At 42.8% G+C, this 27537-nt stretch overlaps 2 protein-coding genes across 12 annotated transcripts in view; both read left to right on the forward strand.

The window, feature by feature from the left end:
* Positions 1–17520, forward strand: part of SLC35G2 (solute carrier family 35 member G2) — a 36546-nt gene extending 19026 nt beyond the window's left edge. For 5 of the 6 annotated variants that reach the window (XM_054482544.2, XM_054482543.2, XM_054482546.2 and 2 more), the window contains exon 2: positions 16079–17520. In XM_054482544.2, coding sequence (XP_054338519.1) covers positions 16097–17335 — 1239 coding nt within the window. In that variant the 5' untranslated portion in view covers positions 16079–16096 and the 3' untranslated portion in view covers positions 17336–17520. The remainder of the gene's footprint in view (positions 1–16078) is intronic. The other variant, XM_063662196.1, reaches the window with a different exon arrangement.
* A 2443-nt stretch (positions 17521–19963) lies between these two features.
* Positions 19964–27537, forward strand: part of NCK1 (NCK adaptor protein 1) — a 100427-nt gene continuing 92853 nt past the window's right edge. Inside the window, exon 1 of one of the 6 annotated variants that reach the window (XM_054482552.2) lies at positions 19964–23952. The gene's annotated coding sequence lies outside the window, so the exon portion shown is untranslated. Of the gene's footprint in view, positions 23987–24094; positions 24385–27537 lie in introns of those variants that run through there. The other 5 variants (XM_054482554.2, XM_063662197.1, XM_054482551.2 and 2 more) reach the window with 5 other exon arrangements.

Below are 27537 nucleotides of genomic sequence, written 5' to 3' on the forward strand. Positions count from 1 at the left end.
TAGGTGTGCTACTTAACCAATCAGGTGTTGTTAGATTTATTCAAAATTTGACATATGGTTTGGTCTGAAACGATGGCATCTGGTAACCATTTGTTATCTTACATTGATTTTAATGAAATATGGTATATGGGAAGAGGTGACTGAGTTGTAATTTTAGTGAGTGGTATCTACAGTGTGAAGAATCAATGGTGTCAGTAGTATGAAGAATCAGTTATGATTAAGCCAAACCAAATTTGTAAAATTTTGAACTGATTCATTTGGTATATTTTTAAGTTTTGGCCTCAAGAAGGAGTTCAGGCTTGGCTTTTTTGTGGATAAATAGTAGCAAAAACAGGACAAATGTGAGCATGTGGTGCATGTAGTGTTTGAAGGATTTGATAGTAGCTTCTGTTGATCCTGGGGTGTTCTTTATTTGTTCAGGAACTGATGCATATCCTGGGCAGTTGGAAGCCTTCTTTAAACTCAGCTGGGCTGCTCTGATGATCTCTCAAGAGTTAGGTAAATTACAAACAACCAAGAAGTACAACTTTAACATGCATATTGGAACAGCCCAGTAATTTTACATTTAATTAGCATCTAACCTAATTGGGTATTTAACCATTTAAATAAAAACATAAAAAATCATGGAAATAGAAAAGGATCATTTTATTCCTGCTTCTCCCCCTTCTAGTGATGGCTCCTTCCTACCCTTAACAGCTTCACCCAGCACAACTGAATTTAAAGCTGCTGACTCACAGGAAGGTGATTCTGCTTTTTTTTTTTTTTTAACAGAAGGAAAGTTAAGTGGTAGATGATAAATATGTGTTCATTGAGGATGGCATATTTTATGCAAATTGATAAATCCACTAATTCAAAGATTAGAAAGGCTCTTTCCTGGAAAGGGAAGTGTCGATTATAAATGCTGAAGACTTGCATACTTGCATTCTAGCAAGTTCTTAGCTGCCAGCCGACACATTCATCACCAAGTGCCAGCATGGATTTTAAAATGTCACAACACAAATTGCTCTGCTCAAAATCAGGCACCATCATAACAGTCACACAAGCCAAACCAACCTGCTTGTTTAAAAGTGCCACATAAAGTTTTTTTTTCAACCTCAGTTAACCTTTTCCTTTCCTGGTATGCCTGGTTCATTACAGTCTCCTAAAGTCATGAACCGTGACTGAGTAGAGAGAGGCCAGGCTTCTCCCTTTGACTTTGCCTATACAGCAACTAACTGGTCCAGGTGCTTTCAAACTGATGGTAAGACTAAATGTTTAGCCCAGATCTAACCAGACTGATAACTCTCACCCCTACCTTTTCCCCTATACCTTCTGCTCTTATTTATTTCTTTTGTTTTTCTCAATCTTTTCCCTCCCAGAGCCAGCTGTTGACTTCTAGAAGCTACTGCATAGCTGATAAGCCCCTGACTATTCCTTCCCTAATTTTCTGCTTTAGAACTGTCAGTGGAGTGTCCAGCTCAAACCTGGGTTAGCCCTCCTGTTTGATGCTTCTCTTAGCAGCCCCTACCTCAATACCATCAGATCTATCTTCTTACCTCCCCTCATCTCCAAGTCTCTTAGCTGTAATTTCCACTCGCTTCTATAACCCAGACTGACACAGCCCAGCAAAATCCTCAGGTCTGTCTACCATTCTCCTATAGCCTAGCTCAGCCCAAAATTTCTTAGTTCCCTTAAATCACATTCTACCTTGCTCCTCCCAACATGGCCCACTCTGGAATCCAGTATCCATTACTTTTCCTAGTCCAACTAAGCAGCCTTCATCCCCAATCTAATTGGTTGGGGGGATTGCCACACCTTCAGCTTCAGTATATCTTCCCCTCTTGGGAAGCTTCTGCTTTTCAACCCAAAATAAGCGTTCTCTTGTACCCAGGTAGCCCTCTTTTAAGCTGATTTTGGCTAGCATGCCAAGGAGCTTATCATTCAGCCTAGTGTGCCCAGATTTTTTTCTATCCTGAAATGAGTGAGCTGTCATCCAGTTCTGGCACTTTTGTGCTTCCGTTAGTACTGCAGGGAGTCATCCTCAAAGAGGATTATCACCACTGACCTGTCACCAGAAAGGCACAGTGATGATGATAAATTTGGACTGATTCATCCATATTCTTCCCCTGGTTGTTGCCCTTTTCTTTCTTCCTCCTCCTCTTCCCTCCCTCCTTCTTTTTCTCCCTCCCTCCCTCCCTCTCTCCCTTCCTTCTCCTCCTTCTCTTTTTCTCTTTTCCTTCCTTCCTTCCTCCCTTCCTCCCTCCCTCTCTTCTTTCTTTCTTTCTCTCCCTCTCTTTCTTCTTTTCTTTTCTTTCGACAGAGTCTCACTCTGTCATCCAGGCTGAAGTGCAGTGGCGTGATCTTGGCTCACTGCAACCTCTGCTTCCCTGGTTCAAGTGATTCTCCTGCCTCAGCCTCCCTGGTAGCTGGGACTATAGGTGCATTCCACCACGCCTGGCTAATTTTTTATTTTTAGTAGAAATGGGGTTTCACCATGTTGGTCAGGCTGGTCTCAAACTCCTGACCTCAGGTGATCCGCCCGTCTGAGCCTCCCAAAGTGCTGGGATTATAGACGTGAGCCACTGTGCCTGGCCCTTTTTTTTTTTTTTTTTTTTTTTGAGATAGGGTCTCACTCTGTTTCCCAGGCTGGAGTATAGTGGTGCGATTTTGTTTTTTTTTTTAAGGGACGGTTTCGCCATTTTGCTCAGGCTGGTCTTGAACTCCTGAGCTCAAAGTGATCTGCCCGCTTCAGCCTCCCAAAGTGCTGGGATTGCAGGCATGAACCACCATGCCCCACCCCTCCCCTGGTTCTTCTAAGCAAGAGGATGCATTTGCGAGATGGTTGGCAGGGTCAGGAGTGCAGTCAGTGGCTATGGAAACCAAAGTTAGTTGTTGCTATGGAAATACAGAGCTGCACCCTATCTAAAGGATGGACACAACACCAAAACAAGATTCCGGAATGTAACAAACTTATCATTCCTCAGACTCTCAAAGTAAATTTTTTTCTCAAGAACAACAAGCTCATGGATAGAATGAAGGATTTCATATCCTATTAATTTTTGAGTCAGATATCAGTTCCCTACTGGCCAATAATGTGAATATAAATATCAGAGTCCAGCCGGGCATGGTGGCTCATGCCTGTAATCCCAGCACTTTGGGAGGCCGAGGTGGGTGAATCACCTAAGGTCGGGAATTCGAGACCAGCCTGACTAACATGGAGAAATGCTATCTCTACTAAAAATATAAAAAAATTAGCCGGGCGTGGTGGCCCATGCCTATAATCTCAGTTACTCAGGAGGCTGAGGCAGGAGAATTGCTTGAAGCCAGGAGGTGGAGGTTGTGGTGAGCCGGCATGGTGCCATTGCACTCCAGCCTGGGCAACAAGAGTGAAACTCCGCCTCAAAAAAAAAAAATAAATAAATAAATAAATAAATAAATATCAGAGTCCATTCCCAAGGATCCCCAAAATAACATTTTTAGCATAAATATCTAAGAGTCACCATCAGACAGTCATGTCCACAAATTGTGTGGAAAAACCCAGTTTATATTCAATTCAAAGTCTAAAATTATATCCTTTTTACTCTGAAAAATCTAAAATGTGGAAGAGAATCACTTCTGACTAGTATAAACAAAAAGTAATAAGCAATCATTTTAATACAGGATTTAATAAGTTGTCTTAATATTTCTGATAAATATTCAGATGATTACTTTGAAGTATTTTGAAATAGATACTTTCCATATTTCATAAAGCTACTTTTAATATATTAACATTTATTGCTCTTGAGTTCAAAGTATATCTTATTCTAGCCACCAAAACATTTAGAAAATAGAAAAAAACATAAAAACTAATTTTTTTATCTCTTATATTTCAGACACTTAATACCCTTACCCCATTCACTGAATCCAATTTCATTATTATTTCCTTGTTTTGTCCTTTTGAGTGGTTCGGGATCTGCTTCAAATGACAAAGAGATGTGAGTAATAGGGTTCAACGTCTTTCTTATTTTCAGATTTAAAGCTCTTCAATGATGTAGCTCAAAATGAAAGTTCTTTCAATCCAACAACTTTGCAGAGATGCTGATCCCTCTCCCAGGTGAATCCTGGCCAGGCCTTTCTGACAATCCTGGGATACCCCGGGGCCAGTACAGAGTTCAAGGGCAGACCAGACTGGGGGAGGGGTTCCTGAGGGACCTGGAACCAGCGTCACCAGCACAGTCAGAATGGCAACCTAGTGGCAAAGATAACTGTGAGAACAATCTCAAAGGTGGGGCCAGGACAGAAATGGTAGAATAAATAGCAGAGCTTGTGATGGTTATTATAGGATGGGACAAAGCTCAAGGAGCAGTTGCAGAATGCAGTTCAGGACCAAGTCATTATTTTTGTTTAATCAACTTTTATTAAATGTGCTCTGGGTGCCAGGAATGCAAATATGAATGAGAGCTCTCTTGCCATCATGGAATTCACAAAGGAGACTGTGACTTGGCATGCTCCCTTTAGATGGTGCCTGGATTTGTTGGAGGAGTGGACATGGCAGCTTAAATGAGCCATCTTGGGCTGTGCACAACCCAGCAATTTCGAGGTGTGCCAGTGTGTCTGTCTAGTATCACTGTGGGAGGATGTAGAGTCATTCTATGATTGTTTCTGACATCTCTGTGGCTCTGAGTCTTCTTACAAGGAGCAGTTTAAAAATCAGAGTTCTGGGCCAGGCACGGTGGCTCATGCCTGTAATCCCAGCACTTTGGGAGGCCAACGTGGGCGGATCAGGAGGTCAGGAGATCAAGACCATCCTGGCTAACACGGTGAAACCCCGTGTCTACTAAAAATACAAAAAATTAGCTGGGCGTAGTGGTGGGCGCCTGTAGTCCCAGCTACTCGGGAGGCTGAGGCAGGAGAATGGCGTGAACCTGGGAGGCGGAACTTGCAGTGAGCTGAGATCGCGCCACTGCACTCCAGGCTGGGTGACAGTGCGAGACTCCATCTCAAAAAAAAAAAAAGAAAAAAAAAATCAGGGTTCTGGCAGGGTGTGGTAGCTCAGGTGTGTAATCCCAGCACTTAGGGAGGCTGAGTCGGGCAGTTCAGTTGAGGCCCAGAGTTTGAGACCAGCTTGGCCAATGTGGCAAAACCCCGTCTCCTAAAAAAAATACAAAAATTAGCCGGGTGTGGTGGCACACACCTATAATCCCAGCTACGTGGGAGGCTGAGGCAGGAGAATCCCTTGAGCCCAGGAGGTGGAGGTTGCAGTGAGCTGAGATTGCTCCATTGCACTCCAGCCTGGGCAACAGAGTGAGACCCTGTTTCAAAAAGGCTGGGCGCAGTGGCTCAAGGCTGTAATCCCAGCACTTTGGGAGGCCAAGGTGGGAGGATCACCTGAGGTCACAAGTTCGAGACCAGCCTGGCCAACATGGCGAAACCCTATCTCTACTTAAAAATACAAAAATTAGCTGGGCATGGTGACGCACCCCTGTAGTTCCAGCTACTGAGGAAGCTGAGGCAGGAGAATCCCTTGAACCCAGGAGGTGGAGGTTGTGGTGAGCTGAGATTGCCCCACTGCACTCTAACCTGGGTGGCAGAGTGGGACTCTGTCTCAAAACAAAACAAAAAAATCAGTGTTCTGAGTGAATTTTACTACTTACCCTTTGCCCTTAGCCTAGCTGAGCCTAGATGAAAGTTTGAGTAGAAGTGATTGGGAGGTGGACAGGCTGTGCAAGTTATAAGAAAACAAATTTGCAGGCCAGGCAGGGAGAGAATCAAGGAGAATTGCTTGAACCCGGGAGGCGGAGGTTGCAGTGAGCCGAGATTTTGCCACTGCACTCCAGCCTGGCGACAGAGTGAGACTCCGTCTCAAAAAAAAGAAAAAAACAGCCGGGCGCGGTGGCTCACGCCGGTAATCCCAGCACTTTGGGAGGCCAAGGTGGGCGGATCATGAGGTAAGGAGATTGAGACCATCCTGGCTAACACAGTGAAACCCTGTCTCTACTGAAAATACAAAAAATTAGCTGGGTGTGGCGGCACGCGCCTGTACTCCCAGCTACTAGGGAGGCTGAGGCAGGAGAATTGCTTGAACCTGGGAGGCAGAGGTTGCAGTGATTTGAGATTGCGCCACTGTACTCTAGCCTGGGAGACAGAGCGAGACTCCGTCTCAAAAAAAAAAAAAAATTTGTTGACTGGGCGTGGTGGCTCACACATGTAATCCCAGCACTTTGGGAGGCCCAGGCTGACTGATTGCCTGAAGCCGCGAGTTTGAGACCAGCCTGGCCAACATGGCAAAAATCCTGTCTCTACAAAAAATATAAAAATTAGCTGGGCATGGTGGCTAACACCTGTAGTCCCAGCTACTCGTGAGGCTGAGGCACGAATTGCTTGAACCTGGGAGGTGGATGTTGCAGTGAGCGGAGATTGGGCCACTGCACTCCAGCCTGGGCAACAGCAAGACTCTCTGTCTCAAAAAAAAAAAAAAAGAAAACAAGACAAAACATTCCTTCATGTACATTCAATGGAAAAACTTCAAAATTGTTATCTGTTTATTTTCACATATGTGGCATTTCCTGTGATTGTTATGAATCTAACCCTGTATAAGGGTAGTTTGTCATCCCATTTGCCTTTCAGCTTTCAGAGAGCTGAAGTTAGTGCATTCAAAGCCCTTGTTGGCTCCATATTAACTAGCCATTAAAAGTGATATTATGTAATTTTTAATGACATGGAAAATGTTTACAATGTATTGTAAAATGGGGAAGTTATAAAATAGGATATAATGTTTGATACCATTTTTGCAAGAAAAATCTTTCTGGAAGGGTCTGTAGTTGACTCTGAATGGTAGGATTATGAGTGATTTTTATTTTCTTTGCTTTCCCACATTTCTAAATGTTCTATAATGAACACATATTGCTTTTGTAATAGGAATAAACAAAATGTTATTTATTTAGAGATCTGATGGTGGTAAATAAGCTTTTGGGTGAGAAGTTTATTCTGAGCAAGCTTAGATATGGAACCACTGGGAAGTTCCTGATGTGGAATCACTGTGGATTTGCTGATGATGGGACTTACTTGACTGGGCCAAAATGTGAGGCATGCACTGGGAAACTAGCACTTGAAATTCAGCCTGAAGATACTGAAAGACATGTATTTCTAGCAACCTTTAGAATTGATTGAGAATAGTTTAATTCTCTAGTGGTTTAAAGCAGATACAAATTACTTAAGGAACAGCTACAGTTATGCCCTAAAATTTTAATTTTTCTTTTTTTTTTTTGAGACAGAGTCTTGCTCTGTCGCCAGGCTGCATTCAGTGGCGCGATCGCGGCTCACTGCAATCTCCGCCTCCCAGGTTCAGGCAATTCTCCTGCTTCAGCCTTCCGAGTAGCTGGGACTACAGGCGCGCGCCATCACGTCCAGCTAATTTTTGTATTTTCAGTAGAGACGGGGTTTCACCATATTGGCCAGGATGGTCTTGATCTCTTGACCTTGTGATCCACCCACCTCAGCCTCCCAAAGTGCTGGGATTACAGGCGTGAGCCACTGCACCCGGCCGTAAAAAAAAAAAATTTTTATGGTTACTTTTATGTGTCCACTTGGTTGGTCAAACATTATTCTGGCTGTTTCTGTGAGAGTGTTTTTGAATGAGATTTACATTTGAAAGGGTGGACTTTGGAGAAAGCAAACTGCCTTCCATAATGTGGGTGGGCAACGTCCAATCAGTTGAAAGCCTGAACAGCACAAAAGACTGACCTCCCCCAAGCAAGAGGGAATTCTTTAGCCGACAGACTTTGGACTTAAACCGCAATATTGGCACTTCTCTGGACTAGCCTGCTACCCACTCTGCAAATTTTGGACATGCCAGCCTCCATAATTGTGTATTACTTTTCTCAACCATAGGAATGAGGTGGTCTCAGGCCTCATATTCTGGGATCTAGCTTGGGAAATAGTTCTTCTTTTGGATAAAAATAGTCATTTTAAGCTTGCCACACTGAATGTGCCCATTGTTCAAGCAGACACCAAACTGTGCATACTTTTAATCCATTTGTATCCACTATTTTTGGTGGAAACATTTGTAGCTAAGCAGGCTAGACTTCTGGTTCTATTTCATATTCTCTCTATTTAGCTGAGTTGCTCTGCACTGCTGAAGTAGACACCTCTGCCTTAGTGGGCACTTCTCCCATGTGAATCCTTGTCAGGAACTGGAGCCATGATACTGGTTTAGAGCACTCGTCTCTGAGGAAGGAGGAAAAGTTGAGTTGGCACTTTGATCAGAACGACTTAGAGCAGATTGTAGAAAGTTACAGTGGCTAAACTACATAGTGGTCTTGCATTGGGAGAGATATCAAAATACTAGAAGTATGAAATCATTAAAAAGACAAACCGATTGTGAAGACGGTTATGTCAAAAGATTCCAAAAATTATCATCCAAAACACTTTCTCTTAAGACAGACAATAATTATTACTCTAGTTGGTGGCCAAGCCAGTACTCAAAATTTCTGAGTCTTAAATTTCTTATCTCTAAAATAAAATTTCCGGCTGGGCATGGTGGCTCACACCTGTAATCCCAGTACTTTGGGAGGCTAAGGCGAGTGAATCACCTGAGGTCAGGAGTTTGAGACAAACCTAGCCAACATGGTGAAACCCCATTTCTACTAAAAATACAAAAATTAGCTGGGCGTGGTGGTGCATGCCTGTAATCCCAGCTACTCTGGAGGCTGAGGGAGGCTGAGGCAGGAGAATCACTTGAACCTGGGAGGTGGAGGTTGCAGTGAGCCAAGATCATGCCACTACATTCTAGCCTGGGCGACAGAGTGAAACTGTCTAAAAATAAATAAATAAATAATAAATAAATAAATAAAATTTCCTAGTTTCCTGGGGCCACGTGAATACTGTTAGTTCCTGCCAAGGAGAGCTGCCTACTAGGCAAGAAGACCAAACAGCAAAAATCTGTGGACTCTAAGTCCCAAAATGTAAGGCTCTCCCACATCAGGGATTTGTGTACTGAGGAGGCCCTCCAGAATTTACCTGAGATAACCTACATTTGGATACTTGCAACCAAGAGAATATTGGTGGCCTATTAGAGTTAGCAGAAGACAACAAGCAAGGAGAGAATTCTAACGTATATCAGAATTAGGAGTTAATTTGAAACACAGAACCAGTAGGGGATTTATTATAAAGAATTGACTTCATTGCACTCCAGCCTGGGCAGCAAGAGTGAAACTCCATCTCAAAAAGAAAAAAAAAATTGGCTTATGTTCTTGTGGGGGCTGGATAAGCAAGTCTGAAGTCTGCAGGCAGTCATTCAGGAAGGGAAGATTTAAAGGCCAGTTGGGGCCGGGAGCAGTGGCTCATGCCTGTAATCCCAGCACTTTGGAAGGCCGAGGCAGATGGATCACTTGAGGTCAGGAGTTCGAGACCAGCCTGGCCAACATGGCGAAACCCCACCTCTACTAAAATACAAAAATTAGCTGGATTTGGTGGTGGCTGTGGCGGGTGCCTGTAATCCCAAGTACTCAGGAGGCTGAGGCAGGAGAATTGCTTGAACCTGGGAGGCAGAGGTTGCAGTGAGCCGGGATTGCATCACTACACTCCAGCCTGGGCGACAGAGCAAGACTCTGTCTCAAAACAAACAAAAACAAAACAAAAGAGAAAGAACTGGTTAGAACCCCATGAGCACAAAATAATGCTTGTTGTCCACAGGCAGTAAAGAAAAAATCATGAACAGGCTAGAACCCCAAGGGCATAAGCTGTTTGGAGTCTCTGAATTTAAGAAAGGCCTAAGCCCTCACCTTTAAAGGGCTCCCCTTATTAAGTCAGGCCTATCTGTTGACCTTATTAAGTCAACAGATTAGGGGCTATTTATTTATCAACACATTTACAGCAAACAAAAGGGACTTTTATCACATCTGCAAAATCTCTTCACAACAGCAACTTAGATAGATTAGTGTTTGATTAAATAAATTGGAAAATGTAGTTCAGCATAGCCAAGTTTATACAATAAAAAGCCATCATAGGCTGGGTGTGGTGGCTCATGCTTATAATCCCAGCACTTTGGGGGGCTGAGGTTGATGGATCACTTGACCCCAGGAGTTTGAGATCAGCCTGGGCAACATGGCGAAAACCCATCTCTACAAAAAATACAAAAATTAGGTAGGTGTGATGGCAGGCATCTGAAGCCCCAGCTACTTAGGAGGCTCAGGTGGGAGGATCACTTGAGCCAGCCATATTCACTGGGTGACAAAGTGAATCTGGGGTGACAAAAAGCCATCATAGTCATAAAAAAGAATGAAATTATGTCCTTTGCAGCAACATGGATAGAGCTAGAGGCTATTATCCTAAGTAAAATAACTCAGAAACATAAAATCAAATACTGCATGTTCTGTCTTATAAAGTGGGAGCTAAACAATTACACATAAAGATGGAAATAATAGACACTGGAGACTCTGAAACGGGGTAGAGTGCATGGGAAGAGAGGGTTAAAAAATTACCTATTGGGTACAATGCTCACTATTTGGGTGATGGATACACCAGAATCCTAAACCTTACCATTACATAATATATACATGTAACGGACCAGGCGCGGTGGCCTGTAATCCCAGCACTTTGGGAGGCCGAGGCAGGCGGATCACCTGAGGTAGGGAGTTCAAGACCAGCCTGACCAACATGGAGAAACCCTGTCTCTACTAAAAATACAAAATTAGCCGGGCGTGGTGGCACATGCCTGTAATCCCAGCTACTCAGGAGGCTGAGGCAGGAGAATTGCTTGAACCCAGGAGGTGGAGGTTGTAGTGAGCCAAGATCATGCCATTACACTCCAGCCTGGGCAACAAGAGTGAAACTCCGTCCCAAAAAAAAAAAAATTACATATATATATATACACACACACACACACACACACGTAACGAATCTGCACATGTACTCCCTGACCCTAAACAAAATTATGTAATAATTATAATAGTACCTAATTTTTATTGCGTGCTAAATACACCACAAGTTATGCCATTTAATTTATATATATTTTATCATTATACTTTGTAATAATCATAGGTAATAAGTATTATTATCTTTTATACATGTAGAAACTAAACTTTATGAAAACAAAATCATGTACCCAAAGTCATGATTAATAAGTAAAGTTGAACCCAACTTTTTTTTTTTTACTTTAAATCCTGTGCTTTTATTTATTTTTATTTTTTATTTTTGAGACAAGTTCTCTGTCTCCCAGGCTGAAGTGCAGTGGTGCGATCTTGGCTCACTGCAACCTCCACTTCCTGGGTTCAAGTGATTCTGGTGTCTTAGCCTCCCAAGTAGCTGGGACTACAGGGATGTGCCATCACGCCCAACTAATTTTCTGTATTTTTAGTAGAGACGAGGTTTCCCCATGTTGGCCAGGCTGGTCTCAAACCCCTGATCTCAAGTGATACGCCCGCCTCAGCCTCCCAAAGTGCTGGAATTACAGGCATGAGCTACTGCACCTGGCCCATTGTTAGTTTTTAAAAATACAGGATTTAGGCTGGGCATGGTGGCTCATGCCTGTGATCCCAGCACTTTGGGAGGCCGAGGTGGGCGGATCACTTGAGGTCAGGGGTTTGAGACCAGCCTGACCAACATAGTGAAACCCCATCTCTACCAAAAAAATACAAAAATTAGCCAGGCGTAGTGGCACATGCCTATAATCCCAGCTACTGTGGAGGCTGAGGCAGGAGAATCTCTTGAAGCCGGGAGGTGGAGGTTGCAGTGAGCTGAGATCGTGCCACTGCACTCCAGCCTGGGAGACAGAGCGAGACTCCATCTCAAAAATAAATAACTAAAAACAAACAAAAGCTAACCATGGAAAATGATATTGATGGATCCAAGTGATACAGTTTGTTCCAACATATGGAGAGATTGGATCCTTCTAAATTCTTCGTACTGCTCATGACCAGTTGCCATACACCGCAGAATGTCAATTGCCTACCTACTAGGTAAACTTCACATCGGTCGACTTACCCTTCCTGTCCCTCCTGATAATGCACTCATGGTTTATGGGTTGTTTTAGTAGTATGTGGTGAACTATAAACTGTTACAATGGGAGGAGTTTTTTTTTTTAAACCTCTTAAAAGTTGATGTATATATATCCTTACCACTAAGCATATCTTTTCAATTAGGCATGTGGCAATTCCTTTCTTGATGTTTTTAGGGAAAATGAGCCAAATAATATTTTTAAAAATGTATAAATCAAGCTAGTTTCTATCCTTTCTTCTATTAAACTCAGGATCACACAAGTAGGCATGAATGTGCACAAATATTTATGCCTTGCATTGTTCTGAGAATTAGTAATATCTTGAAAGCATGATATAACTTTGTATCCAAAAATATAACATACAAAGTTGTTGAATTAAAAAAAAATAATAATGCAGTTGGGCGTGGTGGCGCACGCCTGTAATCCCAGCATTTTGAGAGGCTGAGGCGTGCTTATTGCTTGAACCCAGGAGTTTGAGACCATCGTGGGCAACATGGCAAAACCTGTCTCTACAGAAAGTGTAAAAAACAGCCAGGAGGGGTGGTGTACAAGTGTCTTAGCTGAGGCTGAGGTGGGAGGATTGCTTGAGCCCTGGAGGTCGAGGCTGCAGTGAGCAGTGATCACGCCACTGCACTCCAGCCTGGGCAATGGAGTGAGACCCTGTCTCAAAATAATTATTATTTGACATATCAAATTTGGGCACAGTGACTAGAAACAAAATTCCACTGAGTTGAGACAGCTAGGTTACAAAATTATTAGATTACAAAATATTAGGTTAGAAGTACTACTGCAGATGTTTAAACAAGGAAGAAAAACATACAAGTGGCTAGAGGTCAGGAAAGGCCTGTCTCTAAAAGACAGAATTTGTACTTGGCCTTTAAAGATGAACAGTGTTGGCCGGACGCGGTGGCTCACGCCTGTAATCCCAGCACTTTGGGAGGCTGAGGTGGGCAGATCACAAGGTCAGGAGATCGAGACCATCCTGGCTAACACGGTGAAACCCTTTCTCCACTAAAAATACAAAAAATTAGCCGGGCGTGTTGGCGGGAGCCTGTAGTCCCAGCTACTCGGGAGGCTGAGGCAGAAGAATGGCGTGAACCCGGGAGGTGGAGCTTGCAGTGAGCCGAGATGGTGCCACTGCACTCCAGCCTGGGCAAAGAGTGAGACTCTGTCTCAAAAAAAAAAAAAAAAAAAAAAAAGATAAACAGTGTTTACAAAGTTGGAGCAGAAGGGAAACGGGTGAGAATAAAAGCTTAGGGTACATATGGAGAATGAGGACAGGAAAGACACTGAACTGACTGCTCAGAGCGAAGTAGGTGTGTTGAAGACCTAAGTACTGAGAGGAGCTAGATTAGCCAGGGTATTGAGAGCCTGGCAGAGGAGTTGAAATTTGATAAGGTAGAGATTAGGAAATCACTGTAGGTTCTTGAATGGGGAAAGCTTGAGAAAAGTTTTTCTTTTTGTTTTGAGTCTTTTAAAGGCAGATCAATGTGACAGCGGGATAATATAAATTTTAGAGAGGGACTGGGATTCAAGGGAGGCTAGTTAGGATGCTGTTGCAATATTCTAGATAGGAATTCACAATAACCCAAACCACAATTATAAAAGTTACATAGAATTGGAGGAGAAAGGGAAAAACTGAGGAATATTTCAAAGACAAAAACAGTAAGATTAGTGACCAAATGCAAGTAAGATGGCATAAAAGATAATTCACACTATTCCCTGATTTCTAGCTTGGGGAACTGGAAAAATTGTGGTATCACAGACATAAACGAGGACATTAGGAAAAAAATCTATTTGGGAGAACAAGACTATTCAGTTTGGGATTGTTGAAGCTATGATTTGACATGTCCTGGCAAAACTTGGAAATAAAGAACAGTCAGATTAGCCTGATAGTGGTGTGCAGGAAGAAGGACTGCAAATGGGACATCCAGGCTAGAAAACAGAAGGGTTTGGAGGCACAGGTGATATTTTTTTCATGACTTCTTCCAGCTGAAGGTGGTGCCTTTTAGAAAAGAAAGGAGTAAATAGGAATAGAACAGTTAGCTCCCCAGATGGTGTCAAAGAACAAAATGAGATTTTATTTCTGGGCCATTGTTTAAGATCCTGGAACTGATGAGTTTTTGGCAAGAAATCGGGGAGTCACGAGGAAGAAAAAAAAATATTTTTTTTCTTTTTTTTTTTGAGATGGAGTCTTGCTCTGTTGCCGACGCTGGAGTGCAGTGGCACAATCTCGGCTCACTGCAACCTCCGTCTCCTGGGTTCAAGCAATTCTCCTACCTCAGCCTCCTGAGTAGCTGGGATTACAGGCACCTGCCACCAAGCCCAGCTGATTTTTGCATTTTTAGTAGAGACAGGGTTTTACCATGTTGGCCAGGCAGGTCTCGAACTCCTGACCTCAGGTGATCCGCCTACCTCGGCCTCCCAAAGTGCTGGGATTACAGGCGTTAGCCAGTGTGCCTGGCCTCTTTTTTGTTTTTTAAGTGGGAGGAGAGGATCATTGGGAAGGAAATAGGAAATTGTTGAAAGGAAGGAAAGAAAGAACCAAGTGAGAAAATAAAGGTCTAAAAGAAATAATAATATTGTAGAAGATACCCAATGTTTCATAAAGTTGTTGTAGGTAAAAGGAAGCCAGATTTATTGCTAACATTTATTGAGAGTTTACTATATGCCAGCACTGTGGCAAACTGTTTATATCCATTATTTTATTTAATTCTTACAGTAAGTTCAACTTTTTTTCCCACTTCACATTATATAGTGGACATCGTTTTTGTTTTGTTTTGTTTTGTTTTGAGACAGAGTCTCACTCTGTCTGGAGTCTCACCCAGGCTGGAGTGCAGTAGCACAATCTTGGCTCACTGCAACCTCTGCTTCCTGGATTCAAGTGATTCTCATGCCTCAGCCTCCCGAGTAGCTGGAATTACAGACACATACCACCAGGTCCGGCTAAATTTTGTATTTTTAGTAGAGATGGCATTTCACCATGTTGGCCAGGCTGGCCAACTCCTCTCAAACTTCTGGCCTCAAGTGATCCGCCTGCCTCAGCCTCCCAAAATGCTGGGACTACAGGTGTGAGCCACCGTGCCTACATAATCATTTTTACTAGATAGATAGCATAGTATTCCATTGTATGAACATTCATTGTAGTAAGCTACAATGAACTCTCCTGTATGTACATTTTCCCCACATTTTTTGGTATATTCTTTTTCTTAAGTAACAGATAAACATTTTAATTCTATTTTTTTGGATAATATCACAATTCAAAAATAAAAATGTAAAAAAATAAATAACAAAAAGGTTTTCTTCCATTCTTGTTCCTCCTGTCACCTGAACCACCATTAGTTTTCTTGGTATCTTTATATAATTTCTTTGTTATGTAAGCAAATATAAATACGTATTCTTACTCCCCCCCTTTTTTATTCAGAATGTAAAAAGCATCTTGTGATCATCTCTTTAGCATAAAATCTTAAAAGTGGTATTGCTGAGTATAGTTAAAATCTTAATACATATGGTCCAACTGCTCATGAGAGAGGTTGTACAATTTAACCTTTCTACCAACAATGCATGAGTGTTACTAAATTCATGTTATTTATGTTCTAATTTCAGTGTATTTTTATATCTCAAAACTTATAGGGAGTGCAGAATAAATGTTTAAAAATCACTATAATTTATAAGGTGAATTCTGGTATTATACAGAATTGATTATACAAAATACTTTGGACTTACTAATAATTTATAACAGGCAAATGGACCCAATGAGAAGGAAAGGTTTGACCTAAGTTATTATTTGTCTTTCTATGTTTTGCTTGTTGGATAGGTGGAGAAACAGGTAGGAATGAAAAGATGGAAAAATCCGTTTGTGGTATAAAGATAGAAAATAGAGCTGAATGAAACAAGTAAGCAAAGAGAAATGGGGACAGACTTCAGATGAGAGTGAAAAAAGGGTAAACAATTCCAGTAGGTACCATATATCTGATAAGGCATATTGCCAGATCATCTCTAATTTCTTTTTTTTCTGGACTACTGTTACAGCCTCTACTTTCTATCATTGAATTGATGCATATGATTATAATATAAATTTTCAATGAAATGAATGTCTTTTTGTCATTTTTTTTCTTTAAATAGAATTGATTATCTGAAGAAATGGATACTTCTCCCTCCAAAAAATATCCAGTTAAAAAACGGGTGAAAATACATCCCAACACAGTGATGGTGAAATATACTTCTCATTATCCCCAGCCTGGCGATGATGGATATGAAGAAATCAATGAAGACTATGGAAATTTTATGGAAGAAAATCCAAAGAAAGGTCTGCTGAGTGAAATGAAAAAAAAAGGAAGAGCTTTCTTTGGAACCATGGATACCCTACCTCCACCAACAGAAGACCCAATGATCAATGAGATTGGACAATTCCAGAGCTTTGCAGAAAAAAACATTTTTCAATCCCGAAAAATGTGGATAGTGCTGTTTGGATCTGCTTTGGCTCATGGATGTGTAGCTCTTATCACTAGGCTTGTTTCTGATCGGTCTAAAGTTCCATCTCTAGAACTGATTTTTATCCGTTCTGTTTTGCAGGTCTTATCTGTGCTAGTTGTGTGTTACTATCAGGAGGCCCCCTTTGGACCCAGTGGATACAGATTACAACTCTTCTTTTATGGTGTATGCAATGTCATTTCTATCACTTGTGCTTATACATCATTTTCAATAGTTCCTCCCAGCAATGGGACCACTATGTGGAGAGCCACAACTACAGTCTTCAGTGCCATTTTGGCTTTTTTACTTGTAGATGAGAAAATGGCTTATGTTGACATGGCTACAGTTGTTTGCAGCATCTTAGGTGTTTGTCTTGTCATGATCCCAAACATTGTTGATGAAGACAATTCTTTGTTAAATGCCTGGAAAGAAGCCTTTGGGTACACCATGACTGTGATGGCTGGACTGACCACTGCTCTCTCAATGATAGTATACAGATCCATCAAGGAGAAGATCAGCATGTGGACTGCACTGTTTACCTTTGGTTGGACTGGGACAATTTGGGGAATATCTACTATGTTCATTCTTCAAGAACCCATCATCCCATTAGATGGAGAAACCTGGAGTTATCTCATTGCTATATGTGTCTGTTCTACTGCAGCATTCTTAGGAGTTTATTATGCCTTGGACAAATTCCATCCAGCTTTGGTTAGCACAGTACAACATTTGGAGATTGTGGTAGCTATGGTCTTGCAGCTTGTCGTGCTGCACATATTTCCTAGCATCTATGATGTTTTTGGAGGGGTAATCATTATGATTAGTGTTTTTGTCCTTGCTGGCTATAAACTTTACTGGAGGAATTTAAGAAGGCAGGACTACCAGGAAATACTAGACTCTCCCATTAAATGAATACCTGATTATTATTATCTCATTAATGTTCAGTTATTAATATGTATACTGCCATTTTAATGTTTACCTATGAATGTCTTTTGTGTTATATAATTAACAGAGTGCTATATAATATATACAAATGCAGAAAATTTATTCTAGTCTAATATATTCAAATACAAATATTAAATATATGAAATATGTTATGAATCTGGTATCTTTATTGGTATTTATGGGTGTCTTTCCAGGTAAATTGTAGTAGAAGGAGAATGTTAACTGCTATTATTAAATAATAGAAGACTCAAAGAAATGACCCCTTTCAGATGGAACTGAAGTTCAAAAATTAGAAATGTTCTACAAATGTTCAACAAAACTCCTTCATTTGTGAAAAATACATTATAAGGTGAAATGTTGAACACCAAACCCTGTTTTGTCATCTACTTGCATTAGAAAACTAGAAGTCATAGGGCTGGGTAAAGGAGCCTGAGTTGAGGCAAGAAAAGAGGAAACAAGGGAAAATAAGTGGTTTTTTAATGACAATGGGTGGCTGTCCAAAGTTAGAACAGGAAATTGGTCTTCTCCTTATTATGACCACATTAGGCGATACATAGGAGATAGAAATAGGGAGAAGTGTGGATTCTTGCCAGTCCTACCGAGTCCATGCCATTTTGTCCCTGATGTTTGGAGACTTAACGTTGGGGTAGGGTCTGCTTATCCTCAGTTATGTAGATTTCTTCCAAGGCTGCCCTTGTTTATGATTTTGTGGCTAGTGTATGTGTGAGCTGCAGTAAAGGTACTCCTTACTCCTGAAAAAGGCACCAACAGTAATCATAATATAGCAGAAAATTGACATGGTATCCTGAGATTCTTTTCAAAAAGGTCTAAAAGTCTGTAAAAGCATATATGATGGCATTAAGTCTAACTTTGGCCATTCTTACCAATTTAGCACAAATACATGATATGGTACTGGTTATTAAACTATTGTCTCAGGTCCACATTCCCCCTTCTATACATTTCTCTGTAATGCTGTGGTTCAAACCCTGCAAACTACATTTTTTCTGTGTCAGCTGGTGTCTCACTAGGTTCCATCAATAAAGGGCATTAGAGGGAGACTGGAAGGCAGAAGGGAAGAAGGGACTTCCTCCTTTCCATTTGTTTGCAGTTTCTGTCACTGTTGTCCCAGCAACAAGCAAGAGCCCTTTGCTCCAGCAGCAGCAATTGATTTCAGCCTTGAGCTTCTTTTGACATCCTCCCCACCCACAACTAGCCTCATCATATCCTTCCCTGAAGTAGTAGGATCAGCCAGACAGTATCCTCTCAGGGGTCTGAGCAATACTCAGCCAGGTCATTTGTCTGAGTTTCTGAGACCTGATAATCCACCTTGATTCCCCATTTTCGCTAGATCTATCATTGACAGCTGCTCCCTGCAGTTATCACCTCTGGGTAACCTCAGTGTTCCCTTTTTGCTTTTTCAGTCAATGAAAACTCAATACAAAATCCTCTCTGTAGTAACATCTAATTTCTGATTTCCTGACTAACATGTCTCTAAACCTTCCCCAAAAGAAACTACAGCCATCAGCAGGGTACTGTGCTTTGGGAAAATGTCAACATTTAGATTTTTTCAGGGACTACTAGACAGTGGCTCTCAATAGAAATTATACAAACTGAAAAAAGAATGAACAGAGCCTGAATGACCTGTACTAAGTACTGAGAAGTCTAGCATGAGTGTAATTGTAGTCCCAGAAGAAGAGGAGAAACAGAATGGGACAGAAAAAAAAAATTGAAGAAATACTGGACAAAAGTCTTCCAAATTTGATTAAAAAAAAAAAAAAGAAAATGAGAAACCAGCAGCCCACAGATCCAGGGAATGAAATGAACCCCAAGCAGGATAAATACGAAACCAAAACCAAAACAAACATCACAGTGTAATGAAACATCACAGTGTAACTTTTGATAAATATAATGAAAATCTTTTAAGCATTCATAGAAAAAGACACCTAGAAACATCAGTGTTAACTTTTGATAAATATAAACAAAATCTTAAAAGCATTCATAGAACAAGGCATAAGACATACAAGAAAACAATGATAAGAATTACAACTAGTTTCTCACAGATATAATGGAGGCTGGAAAACGAGAATGACATCTTTAAAGTGCTGAAAACAAAAACAAAAACCCTTTGAATGGCTTCTCATTGCCTATAGGATAAACTCTAAGGTGCTTGACTTCCATAACCTGGTTATTGATTATATTTCTAGCTATCTTCTGCTCTAGCAATATTCTACTATCGTTTAACCTTTTTATTATGCAGGCTCCTCTATGTGGACAGCTTTTTTCTAGTTAATTGCCTGACTAACCTGGCCACACAACTCCTTTCCCCTGTGGCTTAATGTCCTCCTTGCACTGGACTGTCTATAACAATTTCTAACTATAAGCTATCAGGTTTCTGGGAAAGGTCTTGCCATGGAGGCTCATTTTTCCCTTTCTTGTGTTCCCAAATTCTTTTATTTGGGATTAATAAAGTAAGCCACCTGCGTGTTTTTAATCGTAGACAGATTAGCTCCCCAAAGCCAAAGCTCCACGTGTGGTCCCTAGGTAAGTTTTGTTTTTGTTTTGAGATGTGGTGTGATCATAGCTCATTGCAGCCTCAAATTCCTGGGCTCAAGCCATCCTCCCACCTCAGCCTCCAGAGTGGCTGGGACTACAGGCACATGCCACTATGCCCAGCTGATTAAAAAAAAATTTGTTTTGTAGAGACAGGGTCTAGCTCTGTTGCCAGGGCTGATCATAAGTTTTGACTTACATTTTCTTGTTGCCTGATTCTGGTTAGTCCCTGATCCACTCAGCACTAATTAGCAAGGATGATTCCTGTTTTTGGTCTGAGTTCCCCTGACAGAGAGGAAGCAGCAGCCATGTGCATGTTTATATTTGGAAGTTGGGGAGACAGACTGTGTGAAAGGAAGTCTCTGGGACAGCTCCCACCCCATTAAAACATGTACTGCATCCCTTCTAAGTGCAATTACATACATGCCTTTCTGCCTATCTGCCCTTCCAGTCTATGCTTTCCTTTTTCATTGCTGTTTCCTTATTTTTCTTCTTTGACTCCTCTTTTGCATATATTTTTGGAGGTTTCTTAAATTTTTTTAAAGAGTTCCTGGTAAGAATGAGTGATGAGAAAGATTAAAGAAGGAAAATTAAGAGGATAAACTAGCTGGGTGCTGTGGCTCATGCCTGTAATCCCAACACTTTGGGAGGCTGAGGTGGGTGGATCACCTATGTCAGGGGTTTGAGACAAGCCTGGCCAACATTGTGAAACCCCGTCTCTACTAAAAATACAAAAAATTAGCCAGGTGTGGTGGTGTGTGCCTGTAGTCCCAGCAACTTGGGAGGCTGAGGCAGGAGAATTGCTTGAACCCGGGAGATGGAGGTTGCAATGAGCTGAGGTGGTGCCACTGCACTCCAGCCTGGGCAAAAAAGCGAGACTCCATCTCAAAAAAAAAAAAACAAAACAAAAGGAAAACCTAAATGTATGACTTCGGCATATTTTTTTCTGGGTTAATTTTCCCCACTTAAGGGGGTGGTAAGCTACATGAAGGCAAAAACTATTTCTGTATTTTACCTGTTGTATTTGTATTCACACCTTCTGCCTCCATTGTATGTTAAATATGTAATTAGAATTAAAATTGAGTCAGGCTGTGCTAACAGTTTGATGGGTGATTTTGCAGCAATAGTTTTAACTCTGGACAACAGTTTCTTCAAAAATGAATATAATATCTCAGTCTGTAAACTTTATAAAATGTATCAACAAATAAAACCATTGTATTAGCTTGGGCTGCCATAATATAATACTAGATTGGGTGGCTTACACAACAGAGGTTTATTTTTTCAAAGTTATGTAGGTTGGGAGGTCCAAAAGAGGGTGCCAGCGTGGTCAGTTTTGGGTGAGGGCTCTCTCCCTGGCTTGCAGATGTCTGTCTGCTTGCTGTGTTTTCAAACGGAGAGAAATCTCTGGTGCCACTTTCTATAAAGACATTAATCTTATGGGATTAAAGCCCCACCCTTATGACCTAATTTAATTTTTATTACCTCCCTAAAGGCCTAGCTCCAACTAGAGATGGTCCCTGACTTAAGATTTTTTTGACTTTATGATGGTCCAAAAGCCATATGCACTCTAGAATCTGTACTTTGAGTACCCATAAAACCATCCAGTTTTTCATTCAGTATTTAGATTACATGAAATACTCAATACTTTATTAAAAAATAAGCTTTGTATTAGATGATTTTGCCTAACTGAAGGCTAAATGTAAGTATTCTGAGCACGTTTTAGGTAGGCTACGCTAAGCTATGATGTTCAGTAGGTTAGAAGCATTAAATGCATTTTTGACTTACGATCTTTTCAACTTAAGGTATTTTCAATTTATGGTGGGTTTATTGGAACATAACCCCTTTGTAAGTTAAGGAACATTTATATAGACACATTAGGAGTGAGGGCTTCAGTATGAATTTTTGGGGGGGACGCAATTCAGTCCATACCAGTCATGATAAAATATGCAAAGTTATTTAAACCCTTAGAATAAACTCAAAATTCACCGCCATTATTCACTTTGGATGCTAATAACACAATGTAGACACAGAGTAGCTGTTGCCCAGTTTCATGGTCTACTTGTCCCAGCCAACCTGAGGATAGTACAGCATAAATAGGTAAATTTGTGCTTGACCTTGTGATCCTACATATGGCAGGCTGTCTTAGTCCCTTTAGTGTTGCTAGAAAGGAATACCCAAAGCTGGATAATTTATAAATAGAAAAGGTTTTATTCGGCTTATGGTTCTGATGTCTGGAAAAGTTCAAGACTGAGCATCTGCATCTGATGGGAGCCTAAGACTGCTTCTACTCATGCCAGAAGGCAAAGGAGAGCTGGTGTGTGCAGAGATTACATGGCCAGACAGGACGCAAAAGAAGAAAGGAAGTGCGACGGTTCTTTGTAACCAGCTCTGGTGGAAATAAAGAGAACTCATTTACCCCCTCCCCAGGGAGGACATTAATCTATTCAGGAAGGAACCACCTCCATGACTCAACACTGCCCATTAGTTCCTACCTCCAACATTGGGGATCAAATTTCAACAGGAGGTTTAGGGGAACAAACATCTAAATTACAGCACAGGCCAACCACATGCATGCATTACCAATCAAGTAAATAATTTTGAAGTTAAATGCAGAAAACTGCAAATTTTTGAGGCTGATATCCAGGGCCAGGATTAAAATAAAATGTATTAATGCCTTAAACAGTATTTACTGACCATCTACCCTACTGCAAGGCCCTAGGGAGAAACTGAACAGACATGGTTCCTGATTCAACGGAGTTTACAATCTAGGTAGGGATACAGGCAAACCATTTCAATAGCTCGGATGGAGAAAATACCTGTGCTCCAAGGAAGGTACCTAACTCAGCAAGCTTCCCTGAGGAGCGACCCTAAACTGTGCCACAAAGATGGTTAAGAAGAGATGAGGCGGCTGGGCGTGGTGGCTCACGTCTGTAATCCCAGCACTTTGGGAGGCCGAGGCTGGCGGATCACGAGGTCAAGAGATCGAGACCATCCTGGCCAACATGGTGAAACCCCGTCTCTACTAAAAATACAAAAAAATTAGCTGGGCGTGGTGGTACATGCCTGTAATCCCAGCTACTCGGGAGGCTGAGGCAGGAGAATCGCTTGAACCCGGAGGCGGAGGTTGCAGTGAACCGAGATATCGCGCCACTGCACTCCACCCTGGCGACAGAGCGAAACTCGTCTCAAAAAAAAAAAAAAAGAGGCAGGTTACGGCGCGGGGGCGGGGGGGCGGGGAAGGGGGCCTGCAACACCGGCGAGGGGAAGAACCAACTTACTGATGCCTCAGCCAGTGGCTGCAGCCCTAAGAATGGGCAGACCTGGCTCCGAAGGTCCTCTTCATAACACTACTGCCGCCAAGAATGTAAGCTGCCAAAGCACGAGGACACTTTTAGAGGGCCCTCAGACTCAGCTTCTTTTGGTCTGTGCCTCAAATTAAGCACATGTCTTACATTTCTCCCACGTCCCAATTTTCAGGTCTGCTTTTCTTTGTTTTTCTTTGTCGCTCCCCGCTCCTAAGAACCTTCGGCTGGGAAGACATTCTTCAGGTGCAGAAACCAGGGGGAAGCTCCCAGAGCAGTGGGGGCTGAACTCAGGACACAGTCATTTTTGCTGTTGAGTCTCTCCTGCGGCGCTGAGGAGGAAGGCTCAAAGTAACCAGACAGAGCAGCCGCAGAGGGAAAAGCGAAGACAGTTCTAGTCGGGCCCAGCGCTTCTCACCGTCTAGCTCTCTACTCTCCGCCGCGCAGCCTGCGCAGCCTCTGCTCCCTCCACTTCACGCACGGCGCTTGATTGACAAGTGGGCCCGCCCAATCCCAGTGCGGCAGAGACCGCTGTCGCGTCAGGGACCGGGGAAGGGGGCGACTGAACCTATCAGATTGGGTCGAGAGTGGGTTTCCTGCCCGCGCGGATCCGCTTGCCCACCGCGCGTGCCCCGCCTCTCTCCCGAGAGCTACGCGGCGGCGGCGGAGCGCAGGCCTCGTGCAGTTACTGCCATCACGGCGGCCGCGGTGGCGTCCTGGAGCCCTTCTCAGGTGAGCTGGAGCTGCCCGGCTCGGCAGCGGGAAGGTGAGACGGCCTTGTTGGCAGGCAGACACACACACACCCCCCTTCAGTCCGCTGTCCGTCCACACAGCCTGTTACTCGCTGCGTCGCTTCCTCTTCCCCCGCTGAGTTAGCCCCGGGGGCGCCGTCTGCAGGCTCGGAGCTGAGCCGGAGGGGGCGCGGAGGCTGCTCAGAGGGTCCAGACTTCTGCACCGGGATTCCGCGAGACCCTCGGGCCGTTGCCCCAGGGAGCGTGACCCCGCGGCCTCCTTGTCAGCCCCGGGAGCGCTGTGTCGGGCTGAGAGCCCGGGCGGCCGCCCGTGCGAGGCTGGGAGGTCGAGTGTGCGGCGCGCTGGTTGACTTGTCTGTTTTCTGCTGAAAAAGTCTTTTTGCCAGCTGTGGCGTTATCCGAGGCCGGGAAGGTAGGGACGTGGTAGGAGGAAGGGCGCTCTCACCTCCAGCCCGAGAGTAGGGGAGGCGGCAGCCTGCGCGGTGGTGCGGGTGGACATCTTCGGGACGCGCCCTCTCCCCTCCCCCCACCCACCGGCCGTTCTCTAGTCCGGGGCTGTGACTTTAATCGTCTGGACCTGCTTCAGATTCGTACGCGAGTTGCTGGGGCTGTGAACTTTTAACTTGAGTTGTAATATGTTTGGTAAAACAAAAAACCGTTTCGATGGGTTTTGTAACCTTTCTTCTGTATTAACATACAAGTTAAATTCGCCGTTAGAAGCTCAGGAAGCTGGGTTTTGTTCAGGGCTGAGGACGTAACCGTAGGAACGCTCTCGGTGTCAAACTGATGGACCCGGAGTCGCCTGAAAATAATTATGCACGTTAGATTAGGTAAGAAGCCCTAGAAATTAGGAAAGAATTAGGTTAAAGAGAATTTCCTAACTCCTGTTTGGGTAGGGAGCAAAGCAGCTCAATTTCCCCCCAAAACGGGTGTTGCCAAAAGGTACTCATTTTTAAAATTTTACTTTGATAGACGTATGTATGACAAACCAACTATAACGATTTCTTCAGCACCTGGAAACCAGTGTGCCTAAACTCTCAGCCTTCAGCGAGGTCACGCAGTAAACGGAGAAATAACCTAAGAAGAAAGTTTTATTTGGTAATTGTCAATAATATTCGTTCTTTTCTTTTTAAAACACTTTATTTTCTTGTGGGGGTGGAGTTTGTGATGTTCTTAAATAGGCATCCCATTCACAACTTGATAGTAATATGCACTGGTTGATAAATGGTACTTTCTTTTCATCTTGACCACAAACTCTGAGACTTCTTTGGGAAAATTGTGATCTGTGGGAATTGGCTGTAATATCCATAAACATAGTTTGCAGAGTGTTCAGATCTACTCAGCTGTTGGCTCATGTATTAAATTTTAAAATGTGTACTTATTTTTCTAGGCGTTATCTGTTGTCCAGGTTTCTGCAGTGCTTTCAGGTCCATCTAAATAAAATTTGAAACCTACGTGTAATGTTTTATTAGATACTGAGGGAGACCAGGCGGGGTAGCTCAAGCCTGTAATCCCAGCACTTTGGGAGGCCGAGGCGGGCGGATCACGAGGTCAGGAGATTGAAACCACCCTGGCTGACACGGTGAAACCCTGTCTCTACTAAAAATACAAAAAAGTAGCCGGGCGTGGTGGCGGGTGCCTATAGTCCCAGCTACTCGGGAGGCTGAGGCAGGAGAATGACGTGAACCCGGGAGGCGGAGCTTGCAGTGAGCCCAGATCACGCCACTGCACTCCAGCCTGGGCGACAGAGCAAGACTCCGTCTTAAAAAAATAAATAAATAAAATGTGTACTTATTTTTCTAGGCATTATCTTTTGTCCACGTTTCTGCAGTGCTTTCAGGTCCATCTAAATAATATTTGAAACCTACGTGTAATGTTGGCCGGGCTTGGCTAACGCCTGTAATCCTAGCACTTTGGGAGGCCGAGGCGGGCAGATCACCAGGTCAGGAGATCGAGACCAGCCTGGCCAAAATGGTGAAACCCCTTTTCTACTAAAAATACAAAAATTAGCCGGGCGTGGTGGCACGCGCGTGTAATCCCAGCTACTCGGGAGTCTGAGGCAGGAGAATTGCATGAACCCGGGAGTTGGAGGTTGCAGTGAGCCAAGATCGCCACTGCACTCCAGCCTGGCAACAGAGCAAGACTCTGTCACACACACACACACACACAAAAACAGAAACAAACAAAAAAAACCTGTGTGTAATGTTTTGTTAGATACTGAGGGAGACCAGGCGGGGTAGTTCAAGCCTGTAATCTGAGCACTTGGGAGGCCAAGGCGGGAGGATAGCTGGAGGCCAGGAGTTTGAGATCAGCCTAAGCAATGTAGTGAGACCTTGTCTCTAAATTAAGAAAATTTAAAAAAAATTTAAAAAGGAAAATAATAAAAGAGATATTTAGTGATACTTAATGGTTCTGGGTTTTTTTGTTTTCTTTTTTTTTTGACACGGAGTCTCTGTTGCCCAGGCTGGAGTGCAGTGGCACGATCTTGGCTCACTGCAACCTCTGCCTCCCGGGTTCAAGCGATTCTTGTGCCTCAGCCTCCCAAGTAGCTGGGACTACAGGTGTGTGCCACCATGCCCAGCTAATTTTTTTGTATATATGTATTTTTTTCTTTTTTTTTTTTTTTTTTTTGACATGGAGTCTCGCTCTGTTGCCCAGGCTGGAGTGCAGTGGTGGGATCTTGGCTCACTCCATCCTCTGCCTGCTGGGTTCAAGCAATTCTCTCCTTCAGCCTCCCCAGTAGCTGGGATTACAGGTGCCTGCTACGACCCCTGACTAATTTTTGTATTTTTAGTAGAGGCAGGGTTTCACCATGTAGGCCAGGCTGGTCTTGAACTCCTGACCTCGTGATCCACCCGCCTTGGCCTCCCAGAGTGCTGGGATTACAGGCATGAGCCACCACGCCCGGCTTGTATTTTTAGTAGAGACGGAGTTTCACCATCTTGGCCAGGCTGGTCTTGAACTCCTGACCTCAAGCAATCCGTCCGCCTCAGCCTCCCAAAGTGCTGGGATGACAGGTGTGAGCCACCGTGCCCGGCCTATATTCATTTTTCAAAATTTTTCTAGAGTTTTACATTTTCATTGCTTTGTACTTTGTCTTATTTTACTCTTTCACCATTGTGTTTTTCAAAGCTGAAGCTATATTTGACGTGATTATTATAAATCACTTGTCAGGAAGACTTGACTTAATGAATACAGATACAGTTCATTTTTAAAATCATGGTTTAATAATTTTTAGAATTTACCTTTATAATATAGAAAAATACCAGATGTTCTTTATCTGCACTAAAAAATTAAATGATTATTTCATTGATAAGTAAAATTGAAGGGAACTTTTGAAATCACTGAGCATTTAGCAAATTCTCTATAAATACCGTGATGTTAGGAAGACGACACGGCTAAATATGACATTTAAAGATTTAAGGAAACTTTATGTCTGGCTGATCCTCACCTTAAACTCTAATGAAGATAGAATTTATAGTCTTCCCTTCAAAACTGATTCCATATGCTGACTTTGTTTTGGTGACATTACCATGCTTTCAATTACCCAGACACAAACTTTGGT

The sequence above is a fragment of the Pongo pygmaeus genome, chromosome 2, assembly GCF_028885625.2.
Source record: "Pongo pygmaeus isolate AG05252 chromosome 2, NHGRI_mPonPyg2-v2.0_pri, whole genome shotgun sequence".
NCBI classification, from domain to species: domain Eukaryota; kingdom Metazoa; phylum Chordata; class Mammalia; order Primates; family Hominidae; genus Pongo; species Pongo pygmaeus.